Source organism: Lepisma saccharinum, chromosome 11 (assembly GCF_977018435.1).
Source record: "Lepisma saccharinum chromosome 11, izLepSacc3.1, whole genome shotgun sequence".
NCBI classification, from domain to species: domain Eukaryota; kingdom Metazoa; phylum Arthropoda; class Insecta; order Zygentoma; family Lepismatidae; genus Lepisma; species Lepisma saccharinum.
In genome coordinates this window covers 43,249,488-43,265,842 of record NC_139239.1, presented here as the reverse complement: position 1 = coordinate 43,265,842, position 16,355 = coordinate 43,249,488, and the positions used below count along the sequence as shown (strand labels likewise).

The window sequence follows — 16,355 nt, the reverse complement described above, 5'->3', positions numbered from 1 at the left end:
TTGGGAGTTATTATGCAGCAGCAGCAGTGTTACCAACTGTATCTGAAATGATATGAAATAAAACTTTGAGTTACTATTTACATTGATATATACTTTTTGTATCTAAGTTTCATTAAGTGTGATTTCCATGTCTCTGAAATCAGGAAAATAATTTGTAATAACCCTGTATAGGGCACCAGAACTAATAAGACCAATCTGAAACATGAAAATGTAACTGCAGGCCATTTTGCTGCCAGCTTCAAATTTCATGTATCAGGCACATATTTTAAATGATAACAATATTGAAATGAAAGCTGTTATTTTAATTTGAATAGAGATTATATGTAGGAACATGTACAGTCAACTCTCAATTCAACCACCTTTCACAGTTCCTGCGAAAAGGGTCGTTATTTCGAAGGGGTCGTTATTGGAATTTGCATCAATTTTCAGCTTAAACAGAGCTCAAATGGACACAAAGATTCCTAGAAGACGATAACACCATTTATCCTGTGTAGTTATACAACCTGTTATGCACAAGACACGTGTTGTGAGGAGGAAAATAGAACATGAAAACGTTTTCATAACAAAGGATTTTAAATAATGTAATTTTCTTTTAATTGTACACAGTCGTTGCTTTTCCCAGAAATTCTTACAATTCTGGTTCATGAGAAACCCATTTGCACTAAGACCTATGGTCAGAAAGGAAAACAATGTCTCGTTTATTGCAAACGAAACTCGATGAATCTTGACACCAGTCTCACTGGTGCCAGCAAAAGTCAGGAGATAAGCGAGCAGAATGAATGTTGGATTTTATACGGGTCTACTAGAGCATTGTCCTTTACAGGATTAACTGGTAAGATAAGATCTCTCGGGAGACACAACACAAGTTTTTTAGGCACCAGACGACGACGACGACGACGAAAAAAAAAAAAAAAAAAAAAAAAAAAAAAAAAAAAAAAAAAAAAAGCGGGGCTGTAAATTTCATTCTGGTTCGACTGTGTAAAATACATTGTAAAAAGAGTCATGTTTTCTTTGCTTCAACCAACTTTATATTCATCCCGCTCTCCGATTCCAGGGAGCAGTCCAAACTCTTCTTCGACTTGCATTGTAATCCAGCCTGAAAAAGGAAACACGCAACTTGTGATCTATTTGCAGTGAATGTGTATTCTAGGACACATTAAACAGCATCGCACTCGATAATCATTCAGGTTTGGAATTGGATTTACAGTTTAAACTGTACATTTAGTCCCGATTAGCCGATTAGCATAAAATGAACTCAAAACAAGCTTTATGAAACCTGCACGTTTTCAGATATCAAAAAAGGAGATTGTTATTTACTCTCATGTTAATCGACGATTTAATGTTAAATTTAGGAGTACCCTCGATGTCAAACATCCGCTCCTCCAAACGTTTTCCCTTTGAATAATGTTTATTTTAAAAATCGGTCTCGGCATCCATTTCTACGTTGAGCACTTTTTTTTTTCATCAGATGAATGGTTCTGAAGAAATGCGGCGATTATATTGTGTGCATTTTCTTTGAGCAGTGCTCTGAGTGTTCAAGAAGTTTATTCTTGTGTCACGTGCAAAATAAAATTGACAGTTTTGCTTATCAGAAGGCGCAGAACATGAAGTTGTTTCAACTCTTGTTTTTTTTAGTTTCGTTATCTTCAAATTAAAACAGCTTTGTGAGATTCAAAACAATGACGCTTTTTCCTTGGCGCTGGATGAGTTATGCTGTTATCGGCAAGCGACAGCTCTGCAGATGCTAGCCTATTTTCCACATTATAAATGCCTTTTTGCCTGCCTATTTTAACGAAAATAAATGCCTGAACTTCCGGGCTTTATTTATAAGACAACAGATTTTTCACAGTGTAAACTATTTCGTGAGCTATGCAAAATCCCAGTACATTGATGAATGATGCTGAAAAATTCAGAAATGGAAAATGAACTTTTGTAGACAGGAATATACTCACCAATACTCCATTAATGCTGTACACTATGTAGCCAAAAGTCACCGGATACCAATTGCTGTTGGTTCTAAAGCCACCAGTCATGTTATAAATATGATGTCGAACTTCCCTTTGCTGTTATCACAGCATTTACCCTTCAGGGATGGCTTGTCACTAAGTTCTGGTAAACTGCTGGCAGAATTTCTTTCCATTGTACTTGTAAAAGTAAAAAGTAAAGTGCTCCCCTGTGCATAGCACCACGCCATGAAGGCGTATAGGGGGTGTGGGGGTAACACCCCACACTTTCTTGATCCGGTCGTGAGTGGGGTGATGTGATCAGCATCATGCCCCTGACTGCCTTTACCCCCCAGGGTTTCCCCCAGGTACCCATGTTATTCGACGCTGGGTGGGCGCTGGGACCGCTTCCATTGTTAGAAAAGTTCCCGGATTTGAACCGGCCGGGGATCGAACCCAGGACCTTTAGCATGGTAGTCAGACGTGTTACCGACTGAGCCACCGCAGCCATTGTACCTGTAACATGGGGATTAGTTGACATGTGTTTGTTGGTTCAGTGAGTCTTATGTGCAACGTGCACTCCAGCTCATCCCAAAGATGTTCGATTGGGTTAAGTCAGGGCTTTGAGTGGGCCATTTAAGCACTTACGCTTGATACAATTGGCCTTGCTGTGTGGTCAGTAGCATTGTCATGTTGATACAGAAAAGGGCCTATTCCAAACTGTTGCCACAGTGTGAGAAGCATGTTACTGTCTAAAATGTCTTAATATGCTCCAGAGGTTATTAACTCATCAATTAAAACTAAGGGTCCAAGTTCAAACCAGGAAAAACAGCCCCAGACCATTAACCTACTGCCACTAAATTTCACTCTGGACCCTACACACTCTGGCAAGCCTCATTCGCAAGGCATCTGCCAGGTGCACACGTGTCCATCTGACTGCCAAATCATGTACCGTAAATCACTCCATAATGACTACTTCCATTGCTCCTTAGTCCAATGACTGTTGTTTGCACCACTCCAATTAGGGATGACCACTTTTTTTTTATTATTATTATTTTTGAAAACGAAAAATGGAAGTACGAAACATTTTTTGAAAAACAATTTTTTTTAAAAAAATGAAAAAATCGAAAAATCGAAAGAAAAAAAAAATGATTTCCCCCCCGAAAAACACTGTATGAACGATCGGCTTTGCACTTTTGGCAACAATTCTGTGTGCTTGAGGCCCGTACCCAGGATTTTTTTGAAGGGGAGGCCACACCCGAAAATTTGGAACAAAGAGAAGATCCAAAATGCTGTTGGATTGATTGAATTAGGTTATTTTATGTCGCTTTTCTGCCACTTTTAGCTAATTACGATGAGGATGATGAGTGATGATATAATGAAATTGATGAAGGGACGCTCGCTTACAACACCCATGCTAAGGCCAGAATTTGAACCCAGGACCACTGGAGTTGTAGCGTGATAACCACTGACATGTAGTCAGCGAAATGCTGGAGTGTTAGATGACCACCAATGCTATGGTAGTATTACAACTAAAAATAAATGTACTATTGTAGAGTTGCAATATTATGGTTCAAGGTAACAGAATCTCTTTCTCTCTCTTTTTCTTGTTTCTTCCTCTCTCTCTCTCTCTCTCTCTCTCTCTCTCTCTCTCTCTCTCTCTCTCTCTCTCTGTCTCTCTCTCTCTCTCTCTCTGTCTCTCTCTCTCTCTCTCTCTGTCTCTCTCTCTCTGTCTCTCTCTCTCTCTCTCTCTCTCTCTCTCTCTCTCTCTCTCTCTCTCTCTCTCTCTCTCTCTCTCTCTCTCTCTCTCTCTCTCTCTCTCTCTCCCTTCCTCCCTTCTGTCTCAACCCGACCCCGATGCCCGAGGACAAAATTAAGCTCAGCGGTAGGCCCTCTCCCCTGACAATAAGCAACACTGACAAACAGACCAGCAAACAGCTTGGTGTTTATTTACATTCAATTCTCGGAATAATTTAAATAGTACTGTGTTAGCAAATTAGCAATGTTTTCAAATTTTCTTTAATTTATTTTCTAATGCCAAAACCATTGAACAGCCATGATAATTCTGCATGTTTGGAAAATAATATATTTATAAATTAAAGAATACATATTAGCAATAATCATTAAACAAAGAAAATTTCTAAATGTCAGTTAACAAATAAAAAAATGAGATTATTGGTATCACGATCCCAGTTCACAACAAGTCGGGACAGGGAATCAATGGCAGTAAAACTAAAATAAGACTAAAATTCAATATTGCAGATTGCAGACTTCTGGAGTCTGCCTCTCTCCACAACAAACACATATTCATTTATGCTAGGACAAATTGAAATTCTTGCAAAATCTCAAGGAAAAAAGGGTCAATGTTATTTTCATTGGTTTTTATAGGTTCACATTAAAATATTTCACAGTTCGAGGGGAGGCATGACCCCAATGACCCCTCCCCTGGGTACGGGCCTGGTCTGCTCTGCTCCAGGACGTGGTTCAATTCAGAACACACACACACACAAAAAAAAGAGAGAGCGAAAAAGAAGCAGCTTTGTTTGAACAAGCTGAAGTGTAATGAAGGATGTCGGTTAAGCAAAATGATCAGACATTTAAATTTGCTCTTATACTATAGAGCGACCACAAGGAAAAAAACCTTGGAGGAAAAGTCCCCGTGCAGCTTTCCCTTCTTCCCTTCAGCTCGGGCCATAAGGAAGCATGGTCAACTCTCCCCCTCCCCTCCTCGCGGCAGTACGGTGCACGGGAGTCGCGGGTCTGCGCAGGGTTCTTTTCTTGTGGTTCCACTATGATAACGTAATTCCCTTTCGGAAAAAAAGGATATGGAAAAGCAAGAAAATAATGGCTTTGCAAAATAAAAATGAAATTTTAATACTAACATTTTGAAAAGTTCATGGAGCCAAATAAGCTTGTGCGAAAAATTAAAAAAATCGATATTTAAAATATAACAAGCCAAAAAAAAACAGAAATAAAAAACTTTTCTTAAACAAAGTGGCAAAAACGAAAACATTTTCGAAAAAAAAATTAAAAAATGAAAAAACGTAAAATTTTTCAAAAGACGATTTTTTTTCGAGATATGATAAATTTTACGAAAAATGTAAAAACGATTTTTTTTTTCGAAAACGAAAAGTCTAAAAATTTTATTTTAGAAAATCGAAAAACAATATTTTTGAAAATGGCCATCTCTACTTCAAACAACATTGGGCAGTGGTGCATGTGATCGATGGCTTCCTAGCAGCAGCATGACCAAGAAAACCAAGTTCTGTCACCTCCTGACAGAAAGTTCTATTGCTGGCCTCTGGACCTGAGCTGCGACAGAAAATCCTCTGCAGTTTTTGATAATAGTGTCTGACGATTGGTGCATGGGACATGCTTCAGAGTTCATAAGTCTTCATCAGTTAGTGTCTTGGGCCTACCAGAACAGTGATTGGGTTCAGTGTTTTCCACTTGTGAATATATCGCTAACATTTAATTCCTGCTGCGAAATCTCTCTTGTGGAATGTCAGAATTTATTGGTCTTGACAATGATGCCCCATTCGAAAGCACACACCTCTATCCGTTTACTCATTGTGCCAGCAAAGGTGTATAGAGTGTTCTTGTGTTTGTGCCTTCACTTATGCAGCGTATCATGTGTGTTGATGCTATACTGGGTGGCAAGTTCACGTGGAGCACAGGGATGTCCTGTGACATTTGGATATATTGAAGTGTGACTCGGATAAACCTTGTAGATCGAGAGTCACTGGGATGTAGCAAATTTTAAAGTAAGAGGTTTACGCTTCATAACTACTGCAAAAGGGCCTGCCCCGGTTAATGAAGGAAAACTGAGTGGGAATGCTCTCTCCACACTTATCATACCTGTCCGCTGTTCTAGATGAATCAACATGCCGTGTCCATAGCCTTGATATAGTTCGTACTTCAACTCTGTTCCCATTATCCCTAAGTGTAGCGATCAAAATTGTAGGTTGACTAAGAGCGATGTTCTTCCGGACTTCATCTTTTATACTCCTGCCGGACTAGAAGTTATTACACGTCATGTCCTCTGTCGGTGAGGTGTACTTTCGTCACCTCCCCTACAACCTCAGTACAGAGGCATTAGGAAATGCAGCGCATTCCTGGGATAACTTAGAGGCAGTCGACAGAGATGACAGGTTAATGAACAGTGTAAAGAGAGCGTTAAACAAGCCTCTTCTCTATCTTCACTCATTATACCTCATCAATATATAGTGTATGTGTGCTATTAGAATGGGATTTGTAATTTTTGTAAGTATGGTATTAAGTATGGCTTTTCAATCAAATTTCGAATTTTATACATAATTTTAACACTGAAGTGACATTATATACCACTGTCAATCCCAAAGTGTTATCAGTTTTTGTACTGAAATATCTGATATTCTATTCACCATAAATATGGTCCCTTCCTATATAAATTACTTTGATCATTTTAACTTGCATTAATTGCAACTGAAATTTTCTTTCCAGACTGAATTCAGGTTCTTTTGGCTCCAAACCAAAATGTCAGAGGCATCGGAATTAAGTGAAAAATCAAGTGAAAATCAACAGAGGTTCAAGGCATTGCCATACTACCACTGTAATCCAGAGACAATGTACAGTGCAATAAATTCCCCACTTCCCTTCAACCTCAAGTTGGATGGTTTGCTCTTCTACCACAAAGATACACATTATATTCCTGGGCCAACGCCTCTTGTTGGGTGGCTGAAGGCATACATGCTTCCGGAAATGCTGAATGTGAGTGTACCTGAGACATACGTGGAAGAAAAGCCGTCATGGTATACATCTCTTGGAGACCATGTGAATCTCAAAGCAAAATCAAGGGACATTAAGAAGCCACCCAAGAACAGGAAGAGCTCTGAAGGAAAGGTAAGCACATTTTTAAGAAAGGATTATGTCTGGACTGGTACTGATGCTCATGTATTGACCAATGTGGGTGGTATCAGTACTGCAAAATATTGGTTAAAATTTATTCACTGATACTGATTGATACTTTTTCAGAGTTTAGGTATTTTGGAGAAAATATTCTACAAATTTTCATTTTTTTTGCACCTGATGTAATTCTTGAATATTTTAAAGCAGAACTTGTAAATTGGTGCTATATAATTGCAATGGAATACCTGTTAAGTTCTTATTGATCAATTTTTTTAACAACTTTCAATTGTTAGAATTTTAAAATTTATCTTTTGGTGAGAATCACAAAGAGTGTCGACATTGGTATCAGTATCTGTTCAGAGTGGTATCATCTTAGTCCTAGAAAGGATTGTTAATTTTCTTTTTTTTAAATTATGAAAGAGCAATTGTCATGTAGGAAGTCTGAAATCTGGAAATGTGTTCGAGTTAATCAGTGTTCCTCATCTAACACCTTGGAAACATTGCAAGACCCATGCTCAAAGTGAGGGTATGGTATTCCCGCCATCTAGTAAACCTGTCACATAGCATCTCCCCAGTTGTCTCATTGTCACCATTCTAAGTCATGGCAGCGCAAAACGTTCGACCAAACATCTCTCCAGCTAAAATTCTCAATTTCAAGTGCTGTGCAAGACAATACAGGGCTAGCATAAATGATTCATTCGTTTTGAAAAGGCTATATTTTCAAAAGTATTACACGTACGCACATGAAAGATAGATGAAAAGAACCACAAACTCATCAAGTTTGTATTGTGTATTCCAGGTGGCAGCACGAGATCATTATCATTTTCTATCATCTATTATTTCGCTGCCAAGTTGATATTCAGCGATGAAGCAACATTCCACTTATCCGGGAACGTGAATCGCCATAATGTGCGATTCTGGGACACGGAAAACCCACGTGCAGTCGTGACAGTTGAAAGAGATTTGCCAAAGGTGAATGTTTTCTGTGCAGTGTCACAAACAAAGATGTATGGGCCGTTTTGTTTCTTCGCTGAGCAAACTGTGACCGGTAATTGTTACCTGGATATGTTGCAGTTGTGGTTGTTCCCGCAATTCAGTGCTGACTTCAGGGATTTTGTCTTTCAACAAGACGGGGCACCCCCTCATTGGAACATCCCACTTCGTGACTACCTATACGATGAACTTCCGCATCGCTGGATTGGGCGTATTTGTGAGGATGACCTAGCTTTGTTCCCCTGGCCTCCCAGATCTCCTGATTTAATGCCCTGCGACTTCTTCCTGTGGGGGTACGTTAAGGACCTTGTTTACGTACCCCCACTACCGCAATCCTTAGTCGAGCTCAAAGAACGCCTCAGTGCTGCAGTGCAGACCATTGACAGGACTATGCTACAAAATGTATGGAATGAGCTGGAGTATCGTCTGGACGTGTGTCGTGTAACCAAAGGGGCACATATCGAACATTTGTAGAGGGTGTATAAACTTGGTGAGTTTGTGGTTCTTTTCATATATCTTTCATGTGTGTACGTGTAATACTTTTGAAAATATAGCCTTTTCAAAACGAATGAATCATTTATGCTAGCCCTGTATAATGCTGCTGGAAGTTAAGTTCATTTAAACTACAGCTTTGGACTGTTTATCCTAGTTTTGCCTAAATTACTGTAATTTAGTAAGTGCATAAGGTGATGACAAAAAAAAAAAAGGTTCATAGCAGAAGGGAGAGGTAAACTGGTCTAATACTTCTGGCCAACCATTGGTAGGTACCATGTGTCAAATAGCATCACTGACAGAAACCCCCAAAGCTGATTTTGTGACGAAATAGTTGGAAAAAAATAATAATGTTGCCTGTAGGTAGCCATTGACAATTCCAGATGTTTTGACGCACACTTTGAGGATCATGGTGTCCATAGCCAAATGAATGCTCGGTGCTAGTGCGGATTATAGAGCTTGCTTAGCTGTGCTATTTTTATCTAATTACAACAATATAGAAAGAAATATGTGTTGTGGTGTTTTGTTTGAGATAGAGACCCAGAAGGGAAAGTGCGCAGTTTCTTCGTGAACACTGAATCACTGGAGCATTGACTTTTGAAGTGAATTGGCAGTGGCGTGCTTGTGTGAGACTTGCAGTCGTGTGTGGTTCAGTGGTATATGTTTTCCTCCCAAGTCGAGTAAGGCATACAATATGGCAAGAATATCTGGTTTGTCTCCAAGTGGTATTGAAATAGAGTCATGTGCATTAGATCATGGACACATTCTCTACAAATTCAGACCAAAAGGACAAGTGACATGTGTATCTTGGAAACCAACTTTTGGAAATAAATTCAACTTTTTGAACCGAAATAATACAACAAGCTGCACATGTTGCTTGTGTGTCGCTCAGACTGGGTTGTTTATTCATTCTCGTGCATTGTGTCACTTCAGTCTGTTGTTTGCCTGTAGACTGGAGGGAATTGTGTTGCTGGCTGCTTTCTATTTTGGTGTGAAATCACTGTGTCACCTGTTACTTTGGTCCGAAAGTTCCCTTAGATATGGATTTAGAAGATGGTTTTTACACGGCAGAAAGTATGAGCAATAAATGTGCAATTTTTGCCATGAAAATGGAACACATATCAGGCCATATGTAGGTACGGTTTTGAACCCATATCCCGGCGTTGCCAATGTGGAGGCCCAATGAAGTTCAAATTTTACAATTAGTTTTTTTTTTTCATTTTCATCTTATCCTTCTACTTGATAAATGACATTTTTTGCTATAGGCTTATAGCCTAATTTGTACTGAACAAAACAAGGTAAAATTTGTTAACTCTAGCATTCATAGTTCCCGAGATATAATTTTTTTTAAAAAAAAAAACCTTGCAGAATTTTAAATTTCTCACTGAAAACATGCCCGGCATTGGTGCTCACACAGGTAAAATCAGCCCTGGTGTTTAATGATTAAACAACCTTGACCTTTTAACAGTGCAGCATCCTGACTTTCGTATCAAAATATGCTGTATGTATTTTTCATGCATTCCTAAGTATGTTTTGTAGATAGGGGATACTACCTAGCATCAGCCTCTAAAGAATCCTGTTTCAAACTAAAGAAATAACCAAGCATAATCATATTTGATATGCTCAGTGGGGAGTGAATTGGAGGCAGCATTCCCACCTTTCCTCCTCCTGTCATCCTCACTGGCGCAGCCCCAAATCCACAACCTGTTTGCTGTTAATATTTTTGCACTAAAACTAAACTCTTTCTTTGCATTTTGGTTAATTTATGTTGCTTTTGTACTGTTTGGTTAATAGCAAAATGAGGACGAATGATGGACGGATGAATCGGCGATCGGACAAACACAATGATCCATACCTTATCCAGGATTCAATCTGGGATCTCTGTCTTTGTAGCATGTTATGCTGACCACTCTACTGAAACTAAACTTGATGACACAGTAGCCCTTTGAGTCAAGTAGAGAGTGAGATTATTGTGAAGCACTGCTGAATAAATACTTTCATTCCACCCTTTCCTCTCCGTATTTTGTGCTACAGCCTAAGGGCCTCACAGTGAGCGTACAAAAATGCTTCACCTAGTGGCATTGGTCAGCTGGCATATGTGTTGTGACTCTCTCTGCATTGCTGTTGAATGTCTTCTACACACCAGTAAGTGCTGTATACTGGCTGTAGTGTGATGTGATATCATGTGCTCTTTTTGTGTATTTTTCTCTCTGTGTGTGTTGATAGTGAAAGTTACTGTGCTGCTATGGCAGAAAGTGTGTGTGTAATTGAAGATGTGTTGAAGAAATCATTTGGTTGTTGCACTTTCAGTGAGGAACATGATACTGTAAATGTAGGGAGACCTGTGCCAACACTTCCAAAAATGAAATTTTTACATAAAGAAAAGGGAAGAGAATTCTTTTGCTATTTTAATGTTCATCAATATGAAAAGACTGACTGGTTAGCAGGTAGCAAGCTGAAGTAAGAAAAACTGAGAAAATTATTTTGCTGGCCATCAGGGGCGCCGACTTGTCAAAATTATTGGGGGGGGGGGGGCTCTGATCACTGAAATAAATTAATGAATGACTCACTCCCTCCCTTTTTTAAAGTTTTGGCCTCAGTGTTTGGAATCTCGTAAAAGCCGATGAATTCCCCAAAAATATCAAAATTTTCATTCACAGTCCGAATGCAGAATGTCAATTGTTCACATTCCCGACTTTTAATATCTGCTACCACGGAGTGCAAAACAGATCTCCCTAATATATCAACGATCTCGTTCTGAATGTCATGTGAGAGCCATTTGTAGCCCGAACCTCCCATCCACTCTCCTAGTTCATGCACATCGTCTTTTGAAACTCTTTAGTAAAAATGTTAAAACAATACTCATAATTATATACTTACAAGGGAGGTTATCTAAGTTTCCCCCTCCGATTTCCATGAAACTTGGCAGGTGTATAGATGGGACCAAAGGAAGAAATACGTGTTTTTTTGTTTCGGCTAAGAAACTGTTTGAGGAGGCAACCCCCCCCACCCCACCCCTCAAATGTCAAGATGAGGACAAATTGAAGTGGTGATCTGACCCTGTGTCCCCCTCCGACTTCCATGAAACTTGGCAGGTGTATAGAGGGGCCCAAAGAAAGAAATACGTGTTTTTTTGAAACATGTATTTCTTCCTTTGTCCCCTCTATACACCTGCCACGTTTCATGGAAATCGGAGGGGGACACTTAGATAACCTCCCTGATGTGTTTTGCTATCTGGTCATAGCCCGCCCCCAAAGTTGATGGTTTAGCAGTCTCAGGCTCCCCGGCGTTGATGTTCTATAACATTTCAAAAGTGTATTTAAAGTTAAATTCATGTGGCGCAATTCAGAGTAAACTTTACAAGAGAAGCAAAGTAATACATTAGATCCTCTTAAGCAAATTATTTGGGGGGCTCTGCCCTCACATTGTTAGCATTGGGCGGGGGCTCGAGCCCCCCAAGCCCCATGGAGTCGGCGTCTATGCTGGCCATGCTTATTGTGAACAAAGATGGTTACAAAAACTTCAATAATCTCACTAATGCTATCACGAAACATGAATGGTCTCAGAGCCATTTGCATTCACTAGTTCAGCTTGCTAGTTTTGGGAGTGGGTGTATCAAAACTGAACTTGATCTGCAAATGTTACATGTTGTAATGTCATAGGCAGGAAGAATAGGAAAATCTTGAACTGGTTAATTGATGCAACATGCTTTTTGGTAGTGCAGGAAACAGCCTTTCAGGGGGCATCATGAACATGAAGACTCGGTTAAAAAAGGAAATGAACTTGTAAATTTGTTGAGTGTGTATGTCACAACTGTACAACACATAGAATCAGAAATATATATATATATATTTAAGGCACTTGCAACAGAATATAAAATGATCTAATTACTGCAATTAAGAATGATATTTTCAAGGCACAGCATGTTGCAATTATTTTAGATGAATCATCGGATGTTCTTATGTTCATGACAAAACTGCTTTGATTCAAGAAACATTTGTTTCCTTTGTCGACGTATGTACTGATAGTTCTGCCAATGGTCTATTCCTTCATGCAGAAGAAATAGTAAATTCCTTTGACATGAAAGACAAATTGGTTGCTCAGACATTTGACGGAGTAGCAATGATGGCTGGAGAATCAAATGGACACAGAACCAAAGTACAAGAAAAGTATCCCAGACCTCTATTTGTTAATTGTTTTAGTTAAGTGTTAAATCTCATGTTGTCTCAGTTAGCTATGAATATAGAGCACCATCACATTTTCTTTCAAACAGTCGCTGGACTGAGTTACTTTTTTCCAAAGACTACTAAATGTATTGTGGTCTTAGTGAATGCTGCATGAAGAAAATTCCATGAACAACACACAGTGAAATTTTACCTACAGAATTGTGAATATTGTGCGGTATTCTTGACAACTCATCAACATGGGAATTCAAAACTTTTGTTCCTGCTCATGGTTACTTGTCTTTCCTTTGTGAATTTCAAATAACATTCATGGTACAAAAATTTTCAAAGATTTATACCTGTACTTATGTTCTGTACAATATTCTTCAAACAAAAACACTTGGATATTATATACTATGCTGAAGAAGTTAATGAGACGAAACAGTTTATATTAAATGAGAGAAATGAATTTGATGTATTGTGGTCTGTCACTAGCAAACCAGATGACAACTCTGAAAGATGCCTTGAAAATAATGTCCTTAAATATATAAGACAGTATTATGAAATAATAATGTCCTTAAATATATAAGATTGTATTATGAAATAATAATGTCCTTAAATATATAAGACAGTATTATGAATATATACTTAAATATATAAGACTGTATTATGAAATAATAATGTCCTTAAATATATAAGACTGTATTATGAAATAATAATGTCCTTAAATATATAAGACTGTATTATGAAATAATTATGTCCTTAAATATATAAGACTGTATTATGAAATAATAATGTCCTTAAATATATAAGACTGTATTATGAAATAATAGACAATGTCACAGTTCAAATTGCAGATTGATTTGGAAATCTCTCATAATTGGGATTTATTTCATTGTTTGATCAAACCAAATTTGAATCTTACATAACAAATTTTCCTTCTTCTGCTCTTAATGCATCTAAAACAAGACATGATACAATTTTTTATTTCATCCGACTAAGAAAAGAACTGTTTTCAATGGAAGGATTCTGTGGCAAATTCCCACATGAACTGGTGAAACATCTTAAATTAAATCACCTCCATACAGAATTTGCTGCATTGTGCTACCTAGCTGCCATTACTTGTTTTAACTATACCAAGTGCATCAGCATTGGTTGAAGGATCATTTTCTACCCTCAAGCTCATTAAATTGTTCCAAAGATAACAAACACAAGAAAGACTGAGCAGACTTCTGCCACTGAAATCCATTGAAAAGGAAAAAAAATTAAGAGTTCTGCTACATTCTAGGGATGTTATCGAGTTTGCCAAATAGGAATGGAGTTTACTTTCAACTAAATGAGGTATGACTTATATACTTAATAGTTTCTTTTACAAATCATGTTCAAACAATTCTGCTGTTAAAATGTCTTTATTATTGCATTACCATTTTGAAATAGAAAATGTGAAATTTCATTTTAACTTTTTTGTAGAGCTGTAAACTTAATTAAAATTAATTTTAACTTTTTTTGTAGAGCTGTAAACTTAATTAAAATTAATTTGAACTTTTTTTGTAGAGCTGTAAACTTAATTAAAATTAATTTTAACTTTTATAGAGCCTACCTTAATGTAGTGGGCACTGCATGCCCCTAGTAATAACTATACTGCATTTGTAATTATAATGCTGCACGTAATTTTGGAAAATTACTGAGAACAAACTGATTTCATTCAGACCCAGTTCCGTATACACACTACTAAAATGTGCAGTTTCTCAGGAGTTTTGATGACTATTGTAAAAAAGGTAAAGTGCTCCCCTGTGCTATGCACCATGCCATGAAGGCGTATAGGGGATGTGGGGTTAGGTCCCCACATTTCATTGATCATGGCCGAAGTTGAGGGTGATGTGATCAGCACCATGCCCCTGGCTGCCTTTACTCCCAGAGTTTTCTCCAGGTTCCCAATTTATACCATGCTGGGTGGGTGCCGGAGCTGCTTGACCAGGTGGAAAAAATTCTGGTTCTCCTCCACTGGGGATCGAACCTGGGTCAGATGCCCTAACGACTGAGCTATCGTGGCTATTTGACTATTCAATTTTAACAATTTCCAATTTCACCCAACCAATAATTTTCTGTAATTGTGGTCACATTTACATTCAACCAATCACTGTAACAGACAAATAATTACCATAATCGACCAAAATCATTCATTCTCCTCCCCGATAACATAGTCCAGAGATTCTCAAACTTTTTTGGATCAAGTTACACTGTTTCGACATGTCGAATATTGCAGCACATACAGTAATAATTAACATATTAAAATTTTGCATATGGATGTTTTGCATATGTCCATGTTTCCCTCCCCCCCCCCCCTTTTCCCCCCGAATTTTCATGTCTCACCCTTTGAGAACTGCTGAGATAGTAGTTAATGAAAGGTAATTTAAATTGATTGATTGATATAGTTTATTTTACTTCGCTTTTCTGCCACTTTTGGCTAATTGCAAAGATAAGGATGGAGTTATTTTGTCATGATGAGATCCTGGGTGGATTCCCACTAGAGGCACATACCCTAGTTCCAATTAGCCTGGTTGAGCATAAAGTCGACCTATAACGGACTTCTATCAAATAATTCTCCCTCCAAACAGATAATGAACACTAGACGAGCTTGGAGCTCTTGAAAAACAAACACTTCAGGTACTGCATAATAAGCTCTGTTAAGTATTGTTTCCAGAAAATTTTATTCAAATTGTTCACTATGCCAACCCAGCCAGAGGCAGGAAACGGCAAAGGATGATGATGATGTTCACTAATCATTGTGTACCACAATTTCTAACTTCATAATGTGCGAAACTCCTTTAAAAAGGAAGAGGGACTAGACTGGACCCACTCGGGCCAAGCATAATTTCCATCCAAGGAGTAAAGTGAATAGTTAAGATGGTAGATCCATATTTGGGACGTTACATGTTCAAAGTCATCTGAACTGAGGTTTCTTCGCAGCTTTCTTAAGTCAAGCAGATACATCTGCTTTGTTTGCATATTTTCTGCTTTGTCCCATCTCTAAATTCTGATTTGTTAAAATCATACTTGTGCCAATTAAATAAATATATCTACTATTTCATAATATATTTTCTGCTATGTCTGCTATGCATAATTGTGGTGTAAAGAGTGTTTTTATTGTTCTTTTCAGATGGATGTGGAAACTGTTCCAAAGCAAGAGATGGGCGTGGAATCAGTTCCAAAGCAAGAGATCGATGTGTAATCAGTTCCAAAGCAAGAGTGAAAGTGGAGCCCTTGAATGCCTACGGTCCGAAATTGATGACAAATAAGACAGCATGAAATGATTGCAGATTGTTATGTAAATTATTATGTTTGCGTGTTAGCGATGTTCACTATGATGCATTTAAGAGCAAAATTGACAATTGATTTTTCCAACATTGCACGTTGGGCCAGTTGCTAGGAATTACTTTGAACCATTATCCTGACCAGCAACCACACTCTCTGCTTTGACACTTTGTAGCCATCCAAGTAGTATTCTCTTACATTATATTCAAAATGCTGCAAATATTGACAGTTTTTGATTAACATGCTAGAATTGTGACCTTCATACATTTATTTATTTTACAAAATGTAATTCAAGGAACATACAAGCATTTTATGTACCAAGTGAGAAAATATTGAATTATTGATCAGTATTGTAAGAAATTTGAGAGTAACAAAGTTTGCATCTGATATTCATAATTATGCTTACAATTGTTGACTAGCACCTGAACCTTTGATACGGTATATTTATGTCTCAATTTTGTGTGATAAAACTCCTGACAAAAGTATGAATAACTATTCAAGATCAAACATTTTTTTTGTGTATGGTGGTATAATGTGAATTTCTACAAAAATAAACAAAATA

The 16,355-nt window shown here is 37.9% G+C and overlaps 1 protein-coding gene across 3 annotated transcripts in view; it reads left to right on the top strand.

The window, feature by feature from the left end:
- Snup (snurportin-1) overlaps positions 1-16,355 on the top strand; it is a 68,542-nt gene extending 52,187 nt beyond the window's left edge. For all 3 annotated transcript variants that reach the window (XM_083130964.1, XM_083130965.1, XM_083130963.1), the window contains 2 exons: positions 6,426-6,824; positions 15,639-16,355. In XM_083130964.1, coding sequence (XP_082987090.1) covers positions 6,426-6,824; positions 15,639-15,710 — 471 coding nt within the window. In that variant the 3' untranslated portion in view covers positions 15,711-16,355. The remainder of the gene's footprint in view (positions 1-6,425; positions 6,825-15,638) is intronic.